The following is an 18,153-nucleotide window of genomic DNA, read 5'->3' on the forward strand; positions in this document are numbered from 1 at the left end:
CCCCCAATAAAACCACATTTTCATGTAGGCAAATTTATAAAATCCCTTTGAGATTTCTAACACGATGTTAAATTGGGAGTCTCCTTGCTGCCAGAAAGTTATCAAATATTCCGTTCTATTTTGTTTAGATTTTTCAAATGCCTGGATTTTTTCTTTTTCTTCAAATTCATCTGGGATTAATTTTGGTCTTTGGTGCAAGGTGATGACATGAAATTAATGTTTTCCTGGAGAGCTTGCCAGGTGAAGGCGTATTTCTTCACTAGGACAGAGGTGTGAGGGTAGCATAAACACAAGCTGTCTGGTGAGTTTCCAGTTGCTGGTTAAGGTGGTGATTTTGAGGAGTGGGTGGGGCTGGAAATGTTTTGATCAGTCTGTTGTGTGAAGTCAAAAGAACCCAGAACAGGTTGTACAAAGACCTAGATCCAAGTCTCATTCCTGCCACATCCTGGGTGTGGGACTCCAGGCAAATCAGTTTACAAGTGTTTTCACTTGTAAATGGGAAAATTAATCCCTGCCCGGCCTCCCTCTGAGGATTGTTTTCAGGATCAAATGAGAAAATGGGAACGGGCTTTATCAGGCATTACACATATGTAGGATTAGGTCCAGCGGTTTACTAACAGAGGCCTGGCTCAATTCCAGCAATTCCCCCCCAGGGAGCATCTACTGTATTAATGTTGAAGATTCCCGAATGCAGCCCACGAAGTGAAAGGTACCCTGAAGGTATTACTTCCTTGCACTTGCTGGGTTTCTTAAATTCTGCCCCAGATCTACCCTGACCTGGGATTGCGTAGGGCTTTACTGAAGTCACCCCAGAGGCTCCTAAGCCCCAAGGTGAGTCCCCACAACTAGTTCTGCAGGTTTGAGTGATGGAGCTTTTCCCAGTGGGCAGCCTCCCACCTCCATCTCCGGAGGGCTCTTCACACACTTTACTGATGAGGACTGAAAGCCGTTCCCCTGGAGAGACTGATTCTCATTTTCATTCCGATGGTACTTACTAGAGAATTTCAAGAGGAATGAAAATTAGGGGAGGGCTTATGGATTGCAGTAGAGTTAAAATGGTAATTTTTTCCTCCTTTCTGTAAGATGATGCCTGACTGTAAGTAGAGAAAAGCAGTTTTATGCTCCATTGACTTTAAACATTAATGGGTCTGGTTTAGCTATTGTCTCTCACCCCAAATCCCTGGAAGTTGTTTTTGTCTTCCTGTCAGGGTAATTCCACTAGTGTTCTTAGTACTATAGGAAATGGAGCTTTGAAATGGCATTCTTAAAAAAAAAAAAAAAAAAAAAAAACCTTCCCTTTGTAATGTTGCTTTTGTGTAAAGATTGCTGTGTAAATATGCTGGGACTTAGATATTATACTATTCATTGTAGAGATGAATTCATTACAGAAGACCAGCTCCATTTTCTGGGGGCATCTCTCTGGAGAGCTCTGAGAGAGGGAAGTGCTGTGCTGGACCAGTGGGAGGCAGAGAAACGCCCTGGATTAGGAAGCAAAATACAAGATGCTAGAAAGGCTCAGATGCAATTAAAAGTAATGAGAGGGTATCAAAAAGGGAAGTGATGAGAACTTGTGTGCCCAGCACACTGGCTGCCTGCCTGGAAAGAGACACTCTCAGAGAGCATTCAGAAACGCCCAGGGAAGAACAGAATTCAGGGGTTTTCTGCACTCACTTAGATTGCATTGAAATTCTCTGCAAGGAGTTTGCTTTTCACACAGACCTTATTTCAAGTTACCTGCCCCTCAGAGACACTAGCCGTGGCCCAGTGGGATGAACACTAGGTTTGGGAATACCACCTGGATGGGGTCACTTTATCCTGCTGTGCCTCTGATTCCTAATTTGTAAGATGGGGGATGGTCCCTTCTTTATGAAATGGTTATATTACATGAGAAGAGTATGTATGGGAAGACTCATCATGTGGACCCTGAGGGTGGTGTTGGCATAGGCCCTACGGTGGAGAAATACTTTTAGGGATGCTCAAGTTTTAAAAAGGGCAAACTCAGGCCGGGCGGGGTGGCTCATGCCTGTAATCCCAGCACTTTGGGAGGCCGAGGTGGGAGGATCATGAGGTCAGGAGTTCAAGATCAGCCTGGCCAACATAATGAAACCCTGTCTCGACTAAAAATACAAAAAATTAGCTGGGCGTGGTGGCAGGCGCCTGTAATCCCAACTACTCAGGAGGCTGAGGCGGGAGAATCGCTTGAACCCGGGAGGCGGCGGTTTCAATGAGCTGAGATCACATCACCGCACTCCAGCCTAGGCAACAAAAGCAATACTCTGTCTCAAAAAAAAAAAAAAGGTCATATATTGCTTTTTTTCCTTTTTTTTTTTTTTTTTACTTGATATACTTTTCTTGATTTTACAAAAAAGAACTCTTTTCTTGGCTGGCATAACAAAATAAAAAGGCCACATATTGTATGGTACCAATTACATGAAATATCCAGAATAGGTAAACTGATAGAGGTAGAAGCAGATTGATAGTTGATTAGAGCTGGGGGATGACTGGGGTGGGGGTGACTGCTAACAGGCAAAGGGTATTCCTCTGGGGTAATGGGAAAATTTTGGAACTTGTTAGAAGCGATGGTTGCACACATTGCAGGTATACTAAAGGCCACTGAAACAGCCATTTTTTGAAGTCTCTATTTTTTTTTTTTTTTTGAGATGGAATCTTGCTTTGCTGCCCAGGCTGGAGTGCCGTGACATGATCTCTGTTCACTGCAACCTCCCCCTCCTGGGTTCAGGTGACTCTCCTGCCTCAGCCTCTCACTTAGCTGGGACTACAGGTGCATGCCACCACACCCAGCTTCCAAATCGCTAATTTTAAGCAGGGCACTGGGGTGCAAACTTGTAGTCCCAGCTACTTGGGAGGCTGAGGCAGAAGGATGGCTTGACTCCAGAGTTCAAGACCACCCTGAGCAACAAAGAGAGACCACCCCCCAACCAACTCTGAAAAAATATATATATAAATAAAAGAATAAAATTGCAAATTTTGTTATGTGAATTTTGCCTTAATAAAAATAACCATATACTTTATGCAGTATTTGATCCACTTCTTTCTTTCTTTGTAGTTGGAACTGCAATCTATTTGCTGGTGTAAAACAATCACATCTGGCCAAGCATGATGGCTCATGCCTGTAATCCCAGAGTTTGGGAGGCTGAGTTGGGGGGATCTCTTGAGCCCAAGAGTTGACCAGCCTGGACAACATGGCAAAAACCCGTGTACACACACCCCAAAAAAATTAGCCAGGCATGGTGGGGTGTGCTTGTGGTCCCAGCTAGTAGGGAGGCTGAGGCAGGAGGATTGCTTGAGCCCTAGAGGTTGAGGATCTACTAAGCCAGGATCATATCACAGCCTGGGTGACAGCGAGACCCTGTCAAGAACAAATCTCCTTCATACTCGTGTGGGAGACAGCAACTCCACACCACCACTAGCACCACACAACCTGGAATAGCTGTATAGATTGTTTTGAGAATTTTATTATCATTTTTTTTTTAAACAGGGTCTCACTCTGTCCCCATCTGGAGTGCAGCGGCATGATCTTGGCTCACTGCAACCTCTGCCTCCCAATCTCAAGTGATTCTCCCACCTCAGCCTCCTGAGAAGCTGGGACTACAGGTGCAAGCCACCACACCCAGCTAATTTTTAGATTTTGTATAGAGATGGGGTTTTGCCATGTTGCCCAGGCTGGTCTTGAACTTTCAGGCTCAAGCAATCCACCTGCCTCAGCCTCCCAACGTGCTGGGATCACAAGCATTAACCACTGCACCCAGCCCATTTACTTTATTTTTTAGAGACAGGATCTCATGCTGTTGCCCAGGCTGAAGTGCAGTGGTACAATCACGACTCACAGCGGCCTGGACTTCCTGGGCTCAAGCAATCCTCCCACCTCAGCCTCCCAAGTAGCTAGGACTACAGGTACGTGCCACCACATCTGCCTAAGTTATTTTTATTTTTATTTTTTGTAGAAATGAGGTCTCACTATGTTGAACAGTCTGGTCTCGAACTCCTAGGCTCCAGCCATCCTCCGTCCTCAGCCTCCCAAAGTGCAATTCTCCCTCCTCCGCCTGCCAAAGTGCAATTCTCCCACCTCTGCCTCCCAAAGCCCTGGGATTAAAGGCATGAGCCACTGCACCTGGCCATGTTTTGAGAATTTGAAAACAACTCTATTGTGTTAAGTGCTGAAATTCTGAGGTTTGTTACAGCATCTAGCATAACCTTGACTAATGCAGAGGGATAAGGTTGTCAGGGAAAAGAGAGGTGGGGAGAGAGCAGCACATCTAAGTACCATGGAAAAGTTCATGACACTATGTTTATGATATTATGGCTGGCACACAATGTCTAGGGGAAAGGAAAGAACAGGGCATGTTCAGGATGCACTGAGCAGGGAGCTGCACTGGCAAATGCAGGGCCAGGCTGTGAGTGCAGATGGGCAGAGAGACATGATTTGCGTTTGAAGAGGAGCCCTACCCCCAGAGGTGCCAGGCTTAGGGGACTGACAGAGGCACGTCCCAAAGATGCCAGTTTAGGACTGATGGAAAAATCGCAGGCTCTGATCAGACACAGTCCAATGCCTTCACTCTTCTGCCACAGCCCAGGTGAGTTACTGTCAGCCTCTATTCCAGAGAGCTGCCACATTGTTTTCCTGGTCTCACAGGCCCTCTATTTCACAGAATCCCAGTGAGTTTCTCCTAGGCAGGGTGGGTTGCTTCAGTGGGGCAGTTCTGAGTATCCCTCTCTGGGTAGTTTGGTTTCTTGGGGAAAGAAAGGGGCAGATGACTCCACACATCTGTAGACCCCAACATGCTAACATGCAAGTACACTATTTTTTTTTTTTTTTTTTTTCGAGACAGAGTCTCGCTCTGTCACCCAGGCTGGAGTGAAGTGATGTGATCTTGGTTCATTGCAACCTCCGCCTCCTGGGTTCAAACGATTCTCGTGCCTCAGCCTCCCAAGCAGATGGGATTACAAGTGCGCACCACCATGCCTGGCTAATTTGTATTTTTAGTAGAAACAGGGTTTCTCCATGTTGGTCAGGCTGGTCTTGAACTCCTGACCTCAGGTGATCTATCTGCCTTGGACTCCCAAAGTGCTGGGGTTACAGGAGTGAGCCACTGCCCCTGGCCCGGTTTGTATTTTCTACCTCCCCAGTTAGTCCTCCTCTGTCTGCTCTTACTGTTGGAGAATCCCAAGCTTAGCCCTTGTGTTTTATTCTCAGTCTACACTCATCCACTTGCCGATCTCCCAGTGTATTTGCTTGAAACACACACGTGTGCGCTTTCTTCATGTACTTGCCCTGCCTGGAGCTCTCTCCAGAGCTTCGGGACTGTGTATCCAGCCACTCTGGCGACTGGCCCAGTTAGACATTCCACTGGGATGTCTAACAGCCATCTCCACCTCAACACGCTTGCAACTGAACCCCTGACTTTCTGGGCCCCATGTGCTCCATCTGCAGTCTTCCCCATCCCAGTTAACAACCAGTCCCTGAATCCAATAGCTCAGGCCTGGAGTCATCCTTGACTCCTCCCTCCCTCTCACACTCCACAAACTTTCAGCAAATCCTGCGGTCACTACCTTCAAGATATATCCAGAATCCAACCACCTGCAGCACCCACTGCGAGCCCCTGGCTCCCTCATCTTTCCGTTGGTGATTGCACTAATCTTCTAGGTCTCCCTGCTTCTGCCATTGCCCCTCTGCAGACTATTTTCCACACAGCAACCCCGAGACTTCGGAAAAACCCAAGTCAGATGATGTGACCCCATGTTCACAATCTTCCAGAGGCTTCTCTCTTTTTTTTGAGATGGAGGCTCAGGCGATCCTCCTGCCTCAGCCTCCTGAGTAGCTGGGATTACAGGCATGTGCCACCAAGCCTGGCTAATTTTTTGCATTTTTAGTAGAAACAGCGTTTCACCATCTTGGCCATACTGGTTTTGAACTCTTGACCTTGTGATCTGCCTGCCTCGGCCTCCCAAAGTGCTGGGATTACAGGTGTGAGCCACCATGCCCAGCTGGTTAGAGGCTTCTTTTTCTACTGGGAGGAAAAGGCGATCCTTAGACCCCCAGCATGCGGCCCCTGTCCTCATCCTAAACCCATCTCCTACCACACCCGTCTCACTCAGCTCCAGCTGCTTTTCCTTGAACACCCCAAACACAGGCCTGCCTCAGGGCCTTTGCACTTGCTGCTTCCTCCATCCAAGAAGTTATATAAAGGCTCAATTCCTCACCTCTTTCAAGACTTTAGCCACTTTCTCAGGTCACCCAATTTAAAGTTGAAACCTTCCTGTCTGGGCACAGTGGCTCACACTTGTAATCCCAGCACTTTGGGAGGCCAAGGCAGACAGATCTCTTGAGTGCAGATCACTTGCAGTCAGGAGTTTGAGACCAGCCTGACCAACATGGTGAAACCCCACCTCTACTAAAAATACAAAATAGGCCGGGTGCGGTGGCTCATGCCTATAATCCCAACACTTTGGGAGGCTAAGGCGGGTAGATCATGAGGTCAAGAGATCGAGACCATCCTGGTCAACAAGGTGAAACTCCGTCTCTACTAAAAATACCAAAATTAGCTGGGCATGGTGCCGTGTGCCTGTAGTTTCAGCTACTCAGGAGGCTGAGGCAGGAGAATTGCTTGAACCCAGAAGGCAGAGGTTGCGGTGAGCCGAGATCATGCCATTGCACTCCAGTCTGGGTAACAACAGCGAAACTCCATCTCAAAAAAAAAAAAAAAAATACAAAATAGCCGGGTGTAGTGGCAGGCACCTGTAACCCCAGCTACTGGTGAGGGTGAGGCAGAAGAATCAGTTGAACCCAGGAAATAGAGGTTATAGTGAGCAGCGATCGTGCTCCTGCACTCCAGCCTGGGCAACAGAGCAATTCCTACAATTAGGTATTGATTTTGTTTGGTCCCACCATGAAAGCTTGGGATTTGCTTGTTTTGTTTGGTGCCTAGGACAGTGCCTGACACAGGAGGCAACAGTAAAAATGTGTTGGAGATTGAAAGGCGTCCAGCCTTGGTGTTCTAGTAGAATAAGGGGTAGTCTCCCCTCTGCAGAAGATGAGATTCCTGCACCAACAGTACTGAACAGGCTTCAGTTTGCATACACTTACAGCCACTTTTTTTTTTGAGACGGAGTCTCACTCTATCACCAGGCTCGAGTGCAGTGGTGATCTCTGCTCACTGCAACCTCCACTTCCCAGGTTCACCTGACCGTAACAGCAGCTTCCCAGCAGGTCTCATTTCCTCTTGTCCAGTTGTAAGCCATCATCCATACAATAGCCAGTGATCTTAAAAAAAAAAAAGCGCTCTCTTCCCTTCTCCACCATCGTGGTGTGTGCTTTACTCCATTTCTCGCCATGTCTTCTCACAAGACTTTCAGGATTAAGCGATTCCTGGCCAAGTAACAAAAGCAAAATCGTCCCATTCCCCAGTGGATTTGGATGAAAACTGGTAATAAAATCAGGTACAACTCCAAAAGTAGACATTGGAGAAGAACGAGGCTGGGTCTATAAGAAATTACACATGCGATGGCACACATATTTATGCTGTCTGAAAGTCACAATCGTGTTACCAAATCAAGCTGAAAAATGTCACCATTGTCTGGAGAGGTTTGAACAGTTTCCTCTCTGGATCTGTTATGAAGGCATTAGTTAGCACAACCCACAATGCTTCCATTATTCATGTTAAAAAAAAAAAAAAAGAAGAAGGCTTTGGTTGCCTGGGTTCAGTAATAAACATGCGAGACCTTTCACTTCTTAATAAAAAAAAAAAAAAAAAAAAGCAAATTGGATCAGGTGAGTGTCCTGCACACTGTCTCCCCTCTAATTTGAGTGAGGATAATCCCAGTCCCAGTGAGAATGGCCTCCGCCAGCAGCCTCTCAGCCCTGTCTGCCAGCCCTCTCCTTCTAGCACCCTTGGTTGGGTAACCTTGGCCTCCTGTCAGTTCTTTGAAGAAGCCAAGCTCTTCCACTCCAGGGCCTCCGCTACCCAACATTCTTTTTCCCCTTCTTGGCCTGTAGCAGCACAGCCCAAAAGCGAGACACTTTTTTTTTTTTTGAGACGGAGTTTTGCTCTTGTTGTCCAGGCTGGAGTGCAATGGCATGATCTCAACACACTACAACCTCCACCTCCCAGGTTCAAGTGATTCTCCTGCCTCAGCCTCTCAAGTAGGTTGGATTACAGGCACCTGCCACCACGCACAGCTAATTTTTGTATTTTTAGTGGAGACAGCGTTTCACTATATTGGCCAGGCTTGTCTCAAACAAGGCGACTGCTGCAAGGATCCAAAGAGATGGTGTGAATGAATGTGTTTGCTAAACTGGAGAGCTCTGTACAAGCTCCAGTTGTAATTGCCACTGTACCTGTGCAGGAGATGCAAATCTGGCAGGTGTGGATCAGGTGGGACTGTGCATGTATCAGACGCTAGGCCCCTTTGTGAAGTCCCGAGGGAGGGCCTACATAACCCACGTGTCCTCATGTGGGCAGGGAGGAATTTTCTCAGAATACTAGATGTCAGCTTTGCTAGTTGATAATTATGAGTGTTTGCTTTGGAGCACCCCACCTTCTTCGAGGAGTTGAACTAGCTGCTGGAATGATGAAGGAAGGCATTTTTATATAAGTATTATCACACAATGATCCAATCGATACACATAAAATCTGCTCAGGTTAATACCGTACCTTGTCTTTTTTTTTTTCTGAGACGGAGTCTTGCTCTGTCACCAGGCTGGAGTGCAGTGGCACAGTCTTGGCTCACTGCAACCCCCACCTCCCAGGTTCAAGTGATTCTTCCGCCTCAGCCTCCCGAGCAGCTGGGACTACAGGTGCATGCCACCACGCCGGGCTAATTTTTGTATTTTTAGTAGAGACAGTGTTTCACCATGTTGGCCAGAATGGTCTCGATCTCTTGACCTTGTGATCCGCCCGCCTCGGCCTCCCAAAGTGCTCAGATAACAGGTGTGAGCCACTGTGCCCGGCCGGCCTTGTCATTTTTATGAGCATATTTACAACTAAGGGTTGGTCTCAGGTTATCTCCTGTATATGTATTTCAGACTCAGTGACCTCAAGTCCAAGATCTATGGCACGGCAGCTCTTCTGGGTTAAAAACAAGACTTCTGGCCGGGCGTGGTGGCTCACATCTATAATCCCAGCACTTTGGGAGACCGAGGTGGGTGGGTCACTTAAGGTCAGGAGTTCAAGACCAGCTTGGCCAAAATGGTGAAACCCCGTCTCTACTAAAAGTACAGAAATTAGCTGGGTGTGGTGGCATGTATCTGTAATTCCAGCTACTTGGGAGGCTGAGGCAGGAGAATAGCTTGAACCCAGGAAGCAGAGGTTGCAGTGAGCTGAGATAATGCCACTGCACTCCAGCCTGGGTGATGGAGTGAGATTCTGTCTCAAAAAAAGCAAACAAAAAACCAAGACGTCTAAGAGCTTGCAGAACCTTCATTGGTGGGGGCCGTGGGGTTGTACAGGTTATTCCTGGCACCAGTTGCAAATCCATCTGCCTGTCATCAGTGCCTCACATCCTCTTTGAAATTCTGACTTAAAATCATCAGCTCTGTAATTGGTTGGTACCTATGGGTCTGCAGGGTGACATCCCTGGAATTTGAAAATCAGGCTGCCCTCTGGAAGTTAAACCCTTCAAGTCCACACATGATGGATAGGATTAGTTATCTGAACAAGGCCCCAGAGGGAATAGGATGTTTCTCTGGTGAAAGCCAGAACTGGGCTTGGAAATGCAATCCAGGCATGCCCGCCTGTGAAAGAAGCCTTATTAAATCTCAGAAGAGGCCGGGCATGGTGGCTGACTCCTGTAATCCCAGCATTTTGGGAGGCTCAGGCACGTGGATCACCTGAGGTCAGGAGTTTGAGAGCAGCCTGGACAACATGGTGAACCCTGTCTCTACTAAATATATAAAAAATTAGCCAGGTATGGCACCTGTAATCCCAGCTACTTGGGAGGCTGAGACAGAATTGCTTGAACCTGAGAGGTGGAGGCTGTCATGAGCCGAGATCATGCCACTGCACTCCAGCCTGGGCAAAAAGAGTGAAACTCCATCTCAAAAAAAAAAAAAACCTCAGAACAGCAAGAAAGTGGCTGCAAAGGTCCTAGAAGACACCAGAAAGGAAGGATCTGTTTCATTCTGCAGCATGAACCAAAATAGAGGGGCAGGGCTCCAAGAGGCTGCTACAATGGGCCCCCGTAGGCAGATCTATCCCAAGACAAAACTGCCCCACACCAATGATATTATTCATATATCACTTGCATTATTCCCTTTGCCCTGTTTTATGCCCCCAGTACAGAAAAACCACCTATTTCAGCTTCCTATGCAAGAGAGTATATGCTGAGCAGTCACCCTGAGTATCTTGGGCAGTTATAGTTCTCATTATAAATTAATATATTATAATTTTGACTAAGCCTCATGTGAATCTGTATTCTCTTCTCTGAACCGGATCACCTTGATTTTATCCTTATTTATTTATTTAGAGGCCCAGGCTAGAGTACAGTGACAATTCACTGGCTGGACGAAAGTGCACTGCAGTCTCAACCTCCTGGCCTCAAGTCATCCTCCCACCTCAGCTGGGTCTAGAGGCACATGCCATCATGCCCAGCACCAATCCTGATTTTAGACTTGCAAAGCTGGTCTCCAGACCTCAGCCCTGGAATGAGTATGCAGTGGCAAGCCACTTACACAATCTACCTACATTCTTAGTATTTACTGATGATTGACCACCGCCTCAATACCCAAATCCAGGCATTTCCATGACGAATAAATGAGATTTGGAATGGGAGGAGGGAGTTTGCCACTGCAGCCCTGGATGACTCAGCTGGCCTCTTACAGGTTGGTAAGGTTTTTTTTTTTTTTTTTGAGGCGGAGTTTCGCTCGTTACCCAGGCTGGAGTGCAATGGAGCAATCTTGGCTCACCGCAACCTCCGCCTCCTGGGTTCAGGCAATTCTCCTGCCTCAGCCTCCCGAGTAGCTGGGATTACAGGCACACACCACCATGCCCAGCTAATTTTTTGTATTTTTAGTAGAGACGGGGTTTCACCATGTTGACCAGGATGGTCTCGATCTCTTGACCTCGTGATCCACCTGCCTCGGCCTCCCAAAGTGCTGGGATTACAGGCGTGAGCCACGGTGCCCGGCCAGCTTGGTAAATGTTTCTAATGGCAGCAGCTACATTAAGCATAATTTCAGGAAATAGCAAACCAGCTTATATTGTCCCAAATCAGGGTCATTTTCTGGAGTACAGTCATCTATCTACTCACAATAATGTATATAAAAAACAGAACAAAGAGTAGTCATCATGGCATTTTCTAAATATTGCTTTGCGCATGGTCTGGTATCTAGTGATGGCATTAAATTCCTGCATACAGCAAACAGCAACATACTTATGGACTCAAAGATCCTTTGTAAACTGAGCTATGTCCACTGGGCAGATGTTAATAAAGCTGAGCCATTGAAAATGATGTCTATGCAGTGTTTACATTAGTATAGGGTAAGAACTTCAGTAAAGCACAAATTTAGAATACAGATTGTCCAGGTATGAATCATTACATTACAGGTGGCTCATGCCTGTAATCCTAATACTTTAGGAGGCCGAGGCAGGAGGATTGCTTGTGTCCAGGGAGTCTGAGGCTGCAGTGAACTATGATTGTGCCACTGCAGCCTGGGTGACAGAGCAAGACCTTGTCTAAAAAAATATATATATATTATATAGATATAATATACAAAATATATATTATATATAACGTATATTAAATATATAATATATACACACACACACACACACACATATATATATATATATATCTTTTGCCCTGGGATTACAGGCATGCACACCACGACTGGCTAATTTTTTTGTATTTTTAGTAGAGATGGCATTTCGCCATGTTGGCCAGGCTGGTCTTGAACTCCTACCTCAGGTGATCCACCTGCCTTGGCCTCCTAAAGTGCTAGGATTACAGGCATGAGCTACTGTGCCCAGCTCCATTTTTTTCTTTCTTTGAAACAGGGTCTTACTCTGTTTCTGAGGCTGAAGTATAGCAGCATGATGTCAGCTCACTGCAACCTCCACTTCCCAGACTCAATCTCCCACCTCAGCCTCCCAAGGAGCTGGGACTACAGGTGTACACCAACATGCTTGACTAATTTTTTGTAGAGGCAAGGATCTCACTATATTGCCCAGGCCAGTCTGAAATTCCTAGGCATAAATGATCCTCCTGCCTTGGCCTCCCAAAGTGTTGGGATTACAGTTGTGAGCCATTGTGCCCAGGCTTACATTTTTTCTTTTCTTTTTTTTTTGAGATGAAGTCTTGCCCTTGTCGCCCAGGCTGGAGTGCAATGGCATGATCTCGGCTCACTGCAACCTCCACCTCCCGGGTTCAAGTGATTCTCCTGCCTCAGCCTCCCAAGTAACTGGTATTATAGGCACCTGCCACCACACACAGATAATTTTATATTTTTAGTAGAGACAGGGTTTCACCATGTTGGCCTGGCTGGTGTTGAACTCCTGAACTCAGGTGATCCGCCACCTTGGCCTCCTAAAGTGTTAGGATTACAAGCATGAGCCACTGAACCCGACCACATTTTTTCTTTAATTAAAAAATAGACCTATGTATATTAAAAACAACAATAAACAAAATGAAATGTAATAGGGATAACTAAGAATTTGGTAGGATTGTAGCCCCTGCTTTTACTTTTGTTTTATCCAAATGTTCTGTGAATCTTTATCACTTTTATAGTGAAATAGGTATCACTTTAACATTACCCTTTGAAGAAACATAAGCAACCAAGAAAAAAATGGGGAGATGACTCTGAGGACTGAAAACAGGTTACCTGAACTTCATAAGCAATTTTGTTACATGTTCCAAACAGTACAGAAAAAACTTCCTTCCTGGGACTGATCAGGCTGCAAGTAAGACTAGCCTTAAAGACAGCCACTGGTGGGAATGAATTGCCAGGACAGTCCCCACCAAGCCTTCTGCCACAATCACGAGAATGGAAATAGTGAAGGGGCAAGATCAGTTTAACCTGACTCACCCATGGCCAGAAGTGTCACGATGTGGACATGACTGGACGGCCTTTGCAAGTGGCCCATGGCCAACTGCAGGGTTGTGTTTTCGTAGTTAGGCAGGGTAGGATCTGTTTTCCATTTCTGAGAATGAGAGGAGGATGGACCCCAGAAAAGCAAGCCTCAGCTTCTGACATTCCCAAAGCACAAATTGAAATAGTCAATCTGGATGGTGAGAGCTCTCAATTTTTCTATTCAGCCTAAAATTGGATGACTTTTATTTTTTTTGAGACAGTCTTGCCAGGCACCAGGATGGAGTGCAGTGGCGAGATCTCACTGCAACCTCTGCCTCCTGGGTTCAAGCAATCCTCCTGCCTCAGCCTCCCAGGTAGTTGGGACCACAGGCACACACCACCACATCCAGCTAATTTTTTTGTATTTTTAGTAGAGACAGTGTTTCACCATGTTGGCCAAGATGGTCTTGATCTCTTGACCTTGTGATCCACCTGCCTCAGCCTCCCAAAGTGCTAGGATTACAGGCTTGAGCCACCGGGCCTGGCCCTGACTCTTGTTGATAAACATCCTAAGATTCTTTTTCCCCTCATTGTTGAAACAACTCCTTTTTTTTTTTTTTTTTGAGGCAGAGTTTCACTCATTGTCCAGGCTGGAGTGCAAATGGCGAGATCTCAGCTTACTGCAACCTCTACCTCCCAGGTTCAATCAATTCTCCTGCCTCAGCCTCCTCTGTAGCTGGGATTACAGGTGTGTGCCACCACACCTGGTGACTTTTGTATTTATTTATTTATTAATTTGAGATGGAGTCTCATTCTGTTGCCCAGGCTGGAGCAGTGGTGTGATCTCGGCTGACTGCAATCTCTGCTTTCCGGGTTTAAGCTATTCTCCTGCCTCAGACTCCCGAAAAGCTGGGATTATAGGCAGGTACCATGCCTGGCTAATTTTTGTATTTTGTATTTTCAGTAGAGACGGGTTTTCACCATGTTGGCCAGGCTAGTCTTGAACTCCTGACCTCAGGTGATCTGCCTACCTTGGCCTCCCAAAGAGCTCGGATTACAGGCATGAGCAACCTCGCTCAGCCTAAAGAAAAACTGACTTTCAAAATACATGTTTTAAGCACCCGAAGTTTATGAGGCAGAGGATTAATTCTTCCCTCTGCATCAAGATTACTTGTATTTGAAGACTATTTTCAAAATATGGCATCCAGAACATCACTAACGCCAACCTTTCTAGGTCACCTGCCCCTCCCACCTTTAAAAGAAAACAAAGCTCCTTGGAAAATGTGCTATAACACGTAGATTGGCTTCATGCTTTTTTTTTTTTTTTTTTGAGACAGAGTTTCGCTGTTGTTACCCAGACTGGAGTGCAATGACACGATCTTGGCTCACCGCAACCTCGGCCTTCTGGGTTCAAGCAATTCTCCTGCCTCAGTCTCCCGAGTAGCTGGGATTACAGGCACGCGCCACCATGCCCAGCTAATTTTTGTATTTTTAGTAGAGACGGAGTTTCACCTCGTTGACCAGGATGGTCTCAATCTCTTGACCTCGTGATCCACCCGCCTCGGCCTCCCAAAGTGCTGGGATTATAGGCGTGAGCCACCGCGTCGGGCCTGGCTTCATGCTTAAAAAAAAAAAGCACACACAAAAAAACAACAATACCAGGCAATTGGCTCATACCCGTATCTACTTTATGCGAAGCTTCCCAGTGCACGTGGTCACATTTCCTGAGAAATAGGAAAAGACTGGGTTTGGCTAACTTTGACTCACCTTGTGTTCAGAAGTGTAACAATGGGGAGTATGGTTAGATCCCCTCTGCAGACCTCTCATAGCCATTCCTAACCACCTTTCTTGCTTGCTCTCCAACTCTAATTTCTATGAACAAGGCTTGTAAACAGTGCCACCTCTGGGCCAAGCGCAGTTTCTCTCAGCTTTTCCTAGCCCCAAATCATCGGGAGGAAATGCCCTAATTTGGGGGGTACTGGATCCAGTTAAGCTTCGGTCCCTTAGAGAATGAGAGTATCCTGAGACAGGCTGCCAGGAGGTGCACAGGGCCTCTGGGATCAGTATCAGTATCAGAGGACCAGCACAGGGCCTCTGGGCCAAGTGCCTTTTTTTTTTTTGAGATGGAGTTTTCGCTCGTTACCCAGGCTGGAGGGCAATGGCGCAATCTCGGCTCACCGCAACCTCCGCCTCCTGGTTTCAGGCAATTCTCCTGCCTCAGCCTCCTGAGTAGCTGGGATTACAGGCATGTGCCACCATGCCCAGCTAATTTTTTGTATTTTTAGTAGAGATGGGGTTTCATCATGTTGACCAGGATGGTCTCAATCTCTTGACCTCATGATCCACCCGCCTTAGCCTCCCAAAGTGCTGGGATTACAGGCGTGAGCCACCATGCCCGGCAAATGCCTTAAACTAGAATGGAAACAAGGAATATGTGAGTGTGCGCTGGCCTCACATGGGGGAATCTGAGATGGGAAGAATGTACCAGCCAGGTGCTAGGGGACAAAGCACACTCCTCATATTGGGGTGTGGGAACGGTGCTGGGGTTCTTTGCTTCTGGCTGCCTGTGGGAATGCACACACAAGAGGGGGCTTGGGCTGACAGGACCATGACCTCAGGACCTCTGTGCCATGTCCTTCTCTGCTGCAGCCCAACAAAGCTGAACCAGTGGGAATCAGGTCGCACAAACAGATCTAATTGTCTGGGATAAAAATAATATTGGAAAACAGGAAGGTGAATGATATAGGCTATGCTGGGCACCTGGAGGGCTCAGCAAACACTGTTGAACCAGTGAGCAAAGAAGCTGGAGAGACTTGTGCGCAGGGGCAGCCAGGGCAGACCCTGGTGCTGAACTGCAGCTCTGGACACCAGCCCTGGGGCATTTGCTGCCCCCTCCTGACACAGGTGGGTGCTCCTGGGCAGATTCCAAAGCCTGTCCTATGGGCAAAGCATCATGTTATGCCCTGGGCTGGATGTAAGGAGTTAGGAAGAGGGTAGGTCACTGTTGCCAACAACTGGACACTGTTCTTACTCATGGAGGGGGCTGATTATGAAACAGTTTCTAGAAAAAAATGCAGGATGAGACACATTTATTCTATATCGTGTCACAATAAATCTCACACAGCCAGGGTGCCATGTGGCTACAAGTAGCTGGTGGAAACGGAGATCATCTGCTCTGGTGCTCACGGCCACTCTGGGCAGAAAAAAAGGTGCCTCGTTGTACCAATTTAGAGGCACTGAGGCCACATTCCCACCTCCAGGCACCCAGGGATGTCTCTGAAGGGTGATTCCCATTTGGAGTTTCTAAATCCAGGACTTCTCTCTGAGAGCCAAGCCCTACTTCCAAGTCATCCTGAGTCCAGGCTCTGCCAGAGTCTTGAGCACCTGGAGCTGGTAGCAAGGCAGCCCAGGGGCCCTGGGCCTCAGGGCCGAAGATCCTTTCTGCGGTTTCTGTGTCCCACCTGGGAACCTCGCCGGGCAGCTTTCACCAGGCCTTTGAACTGTCCTTGCAGCTTCATCTTCTTCCTGCAGGGCCAGGGAACAGAAGTTTCACATCTGGCTGAGAATAGGAGGCCCCTCCTGATGCCAAATGATGGCTCACCCCTACACTAGCAGGGATGAGAAGGGGGCTGCCAGGTGGTGGGCAGCCCATGAACGGGGCAGATCACGCATGGTTCCAGCTTCCACACAGCCCCCCTTCCACACGGCTCATGTCCTGACCTGACCGTTCCACTTTGGCACAATTATCGCCCTGGAAACAGGCCTCCCTCCCATTCTTCCTCTAATGTATGTCCAGAGAAAGTCAAAGCTCCCTCTGCCCATCCATCCTTTCATTGAAAGGTAACTTACAATCTGCAGAAGCTAGAACTTTAGAATACCATTTCCCTAGTAACATTAGTTTTCAAAGCAGTCTTACACATAACCCAATTTAGGGCCCAAAGTTGGAATCAACTCTAATTTCCTACCAATAAAGGGATTAGAAAAGCAAAATTATACAAAGCTATAAAAATGATGGCTATGTAGAGTATGTATATACCAGAAAACATCCGTATGACATCACATCATGTTTAAAGAAGCAGTTTGGGGCCGGGTGCAGTGGCTCACGCCTGTAATCCCAGCACTTTGGGAGGCCAAGGCAGGCGGATCACGAGGTCAAGAGATCAAGACCATCCTGGCCAATGGTGAAATGCCATCTCTACTAAAAATACAAAAATTAGCTGGGCATGGTGGCTTGCTCCTGTAGTTCCAGCTACTTGGGAGGCTGAGGCAGGAGAATCGCTTGAACCAGGAGGCAGAGGTTGCAGTGAGCCAAGGTTTTGCCACTGCACTCCAGCCTGGGCGACAGAGCGAGACTCCATCTCTAAATAAAAAAATAAATAAGATAAATAAATAAGCAGTTCAAATCAGTAATACAGGTAGGCACCAACTATATGACATAGGTGCATGTTAAAAATAAAAGCTTGAAGAGACTCATATTGAGTTGAGAGTTTAATGAGAATAAAGCCTTCCCTTCTTTAGAGCACTCTGCTGCCTCCTCCCCACCCATTTTCCAGCCCCAGCCTGGCACACGCCATACCTGTGGTTGAGCTTGGTTCTATTGAGAGGGATGTAGGCATAAGGATCTGGCCGGCCTTTCCTCTTCACATCACCTTTTGCTTTCTGTTCGTCCAGAAAAACAGAGTCAGCTAGGAGGGTGGGGTCCCCCTTCTGTCCCTGCCCTAGACTTAACAGACCCCATAACCTCCCTTCATCCTCTGCCTTAGGTGGTGCCAAAGAGCTCCTGCATCCCTGGAAGGCCATTTCAGATGCCAACAAGGCCCTGGCACACCCCTTCTTCTTCCCTGGCCTTAGTCAAGTTCTGCGAAGGTGCCTCTCAGGTCAGTGTTGGGCACAGCTCCTTCTTGCCCCTCCCTGGCACCTGTCCAGTGCCAGGAGACCCCATGCCCTGCATGCAGCTCTTACCTTGGCCTTGTATTCGGCCCCAGGCATAGCCTTCTTGGCCACAGGGCGATGAATGCCAGAGCCTCCAGCTATAAGGAGAACACACAGACCACAAGTCAGGTAAAGCCCAAGCAGCCTCCTCCTGGAAGGTGATGGGCACCCTCTATCAGAGAGCTGCCAGATAGCAG

The 18,153-nt window shown here is 47.3% G+C and overlaps 1 protein-coding gene and 1 pseudogene across 1 annotated transcript in view; one reads left to right on the plus strand and one right to left on the minus strand.

The window, feature by feature from the left end:
* The first annotated feature begins 7,236 nt into the window (after window positions 1-7,236).
* LOC108594173 (large ribosomal subunit protein eL39-like) lies at window positions 7,237-7,585 on the plus strand (annotated as a pseudogene).
* Window positions 7,586-16,096: 8,511 nt separating this feature from the next.
* Window positions 16,097-18,153, minus strand: part of RRP12 (ribosomal RNA processing 12 homolog) — a 43,261-nt gene continuing 41,204 nt past the window's right edge. The window contains exons 32-34 of the mRNA XM_035268655.3: window positions 17,987-18,054; window positions 17,601-17,683; window positions 16,097-16,549 (exon numbers count right to left, since the gene is read on the minus strand). Coding sequence (XP_035124546.1) covers window positions 16,447-16,549; window positions 17,601-17,683; window positions 17,987-18,054 — 254 coding nt within the window. The 3' untranslated portion in view covers window positions 16,097-16,446. The remainder of the gene's footprint in view (window positions 16,550-17,600; window positions 17,684-17,986; window positions 18,055-18,153) is intronic.

The sequence above is a fragment of the Callithrix jacchus genome, chromosome 12 (assembly GCF_049354715.1).
Source record: "Callithrix jacchus isolate 240 chromosome 12, calJac240_pri, whole genome shotgun sequence".
NCBI classification, from domain to species: domain Eukaryota; kingdom Metazoa; phylum Chordata; class Mammalia; order Primates; family Cebidae; genus Callithrix; species Callithrix jacchus.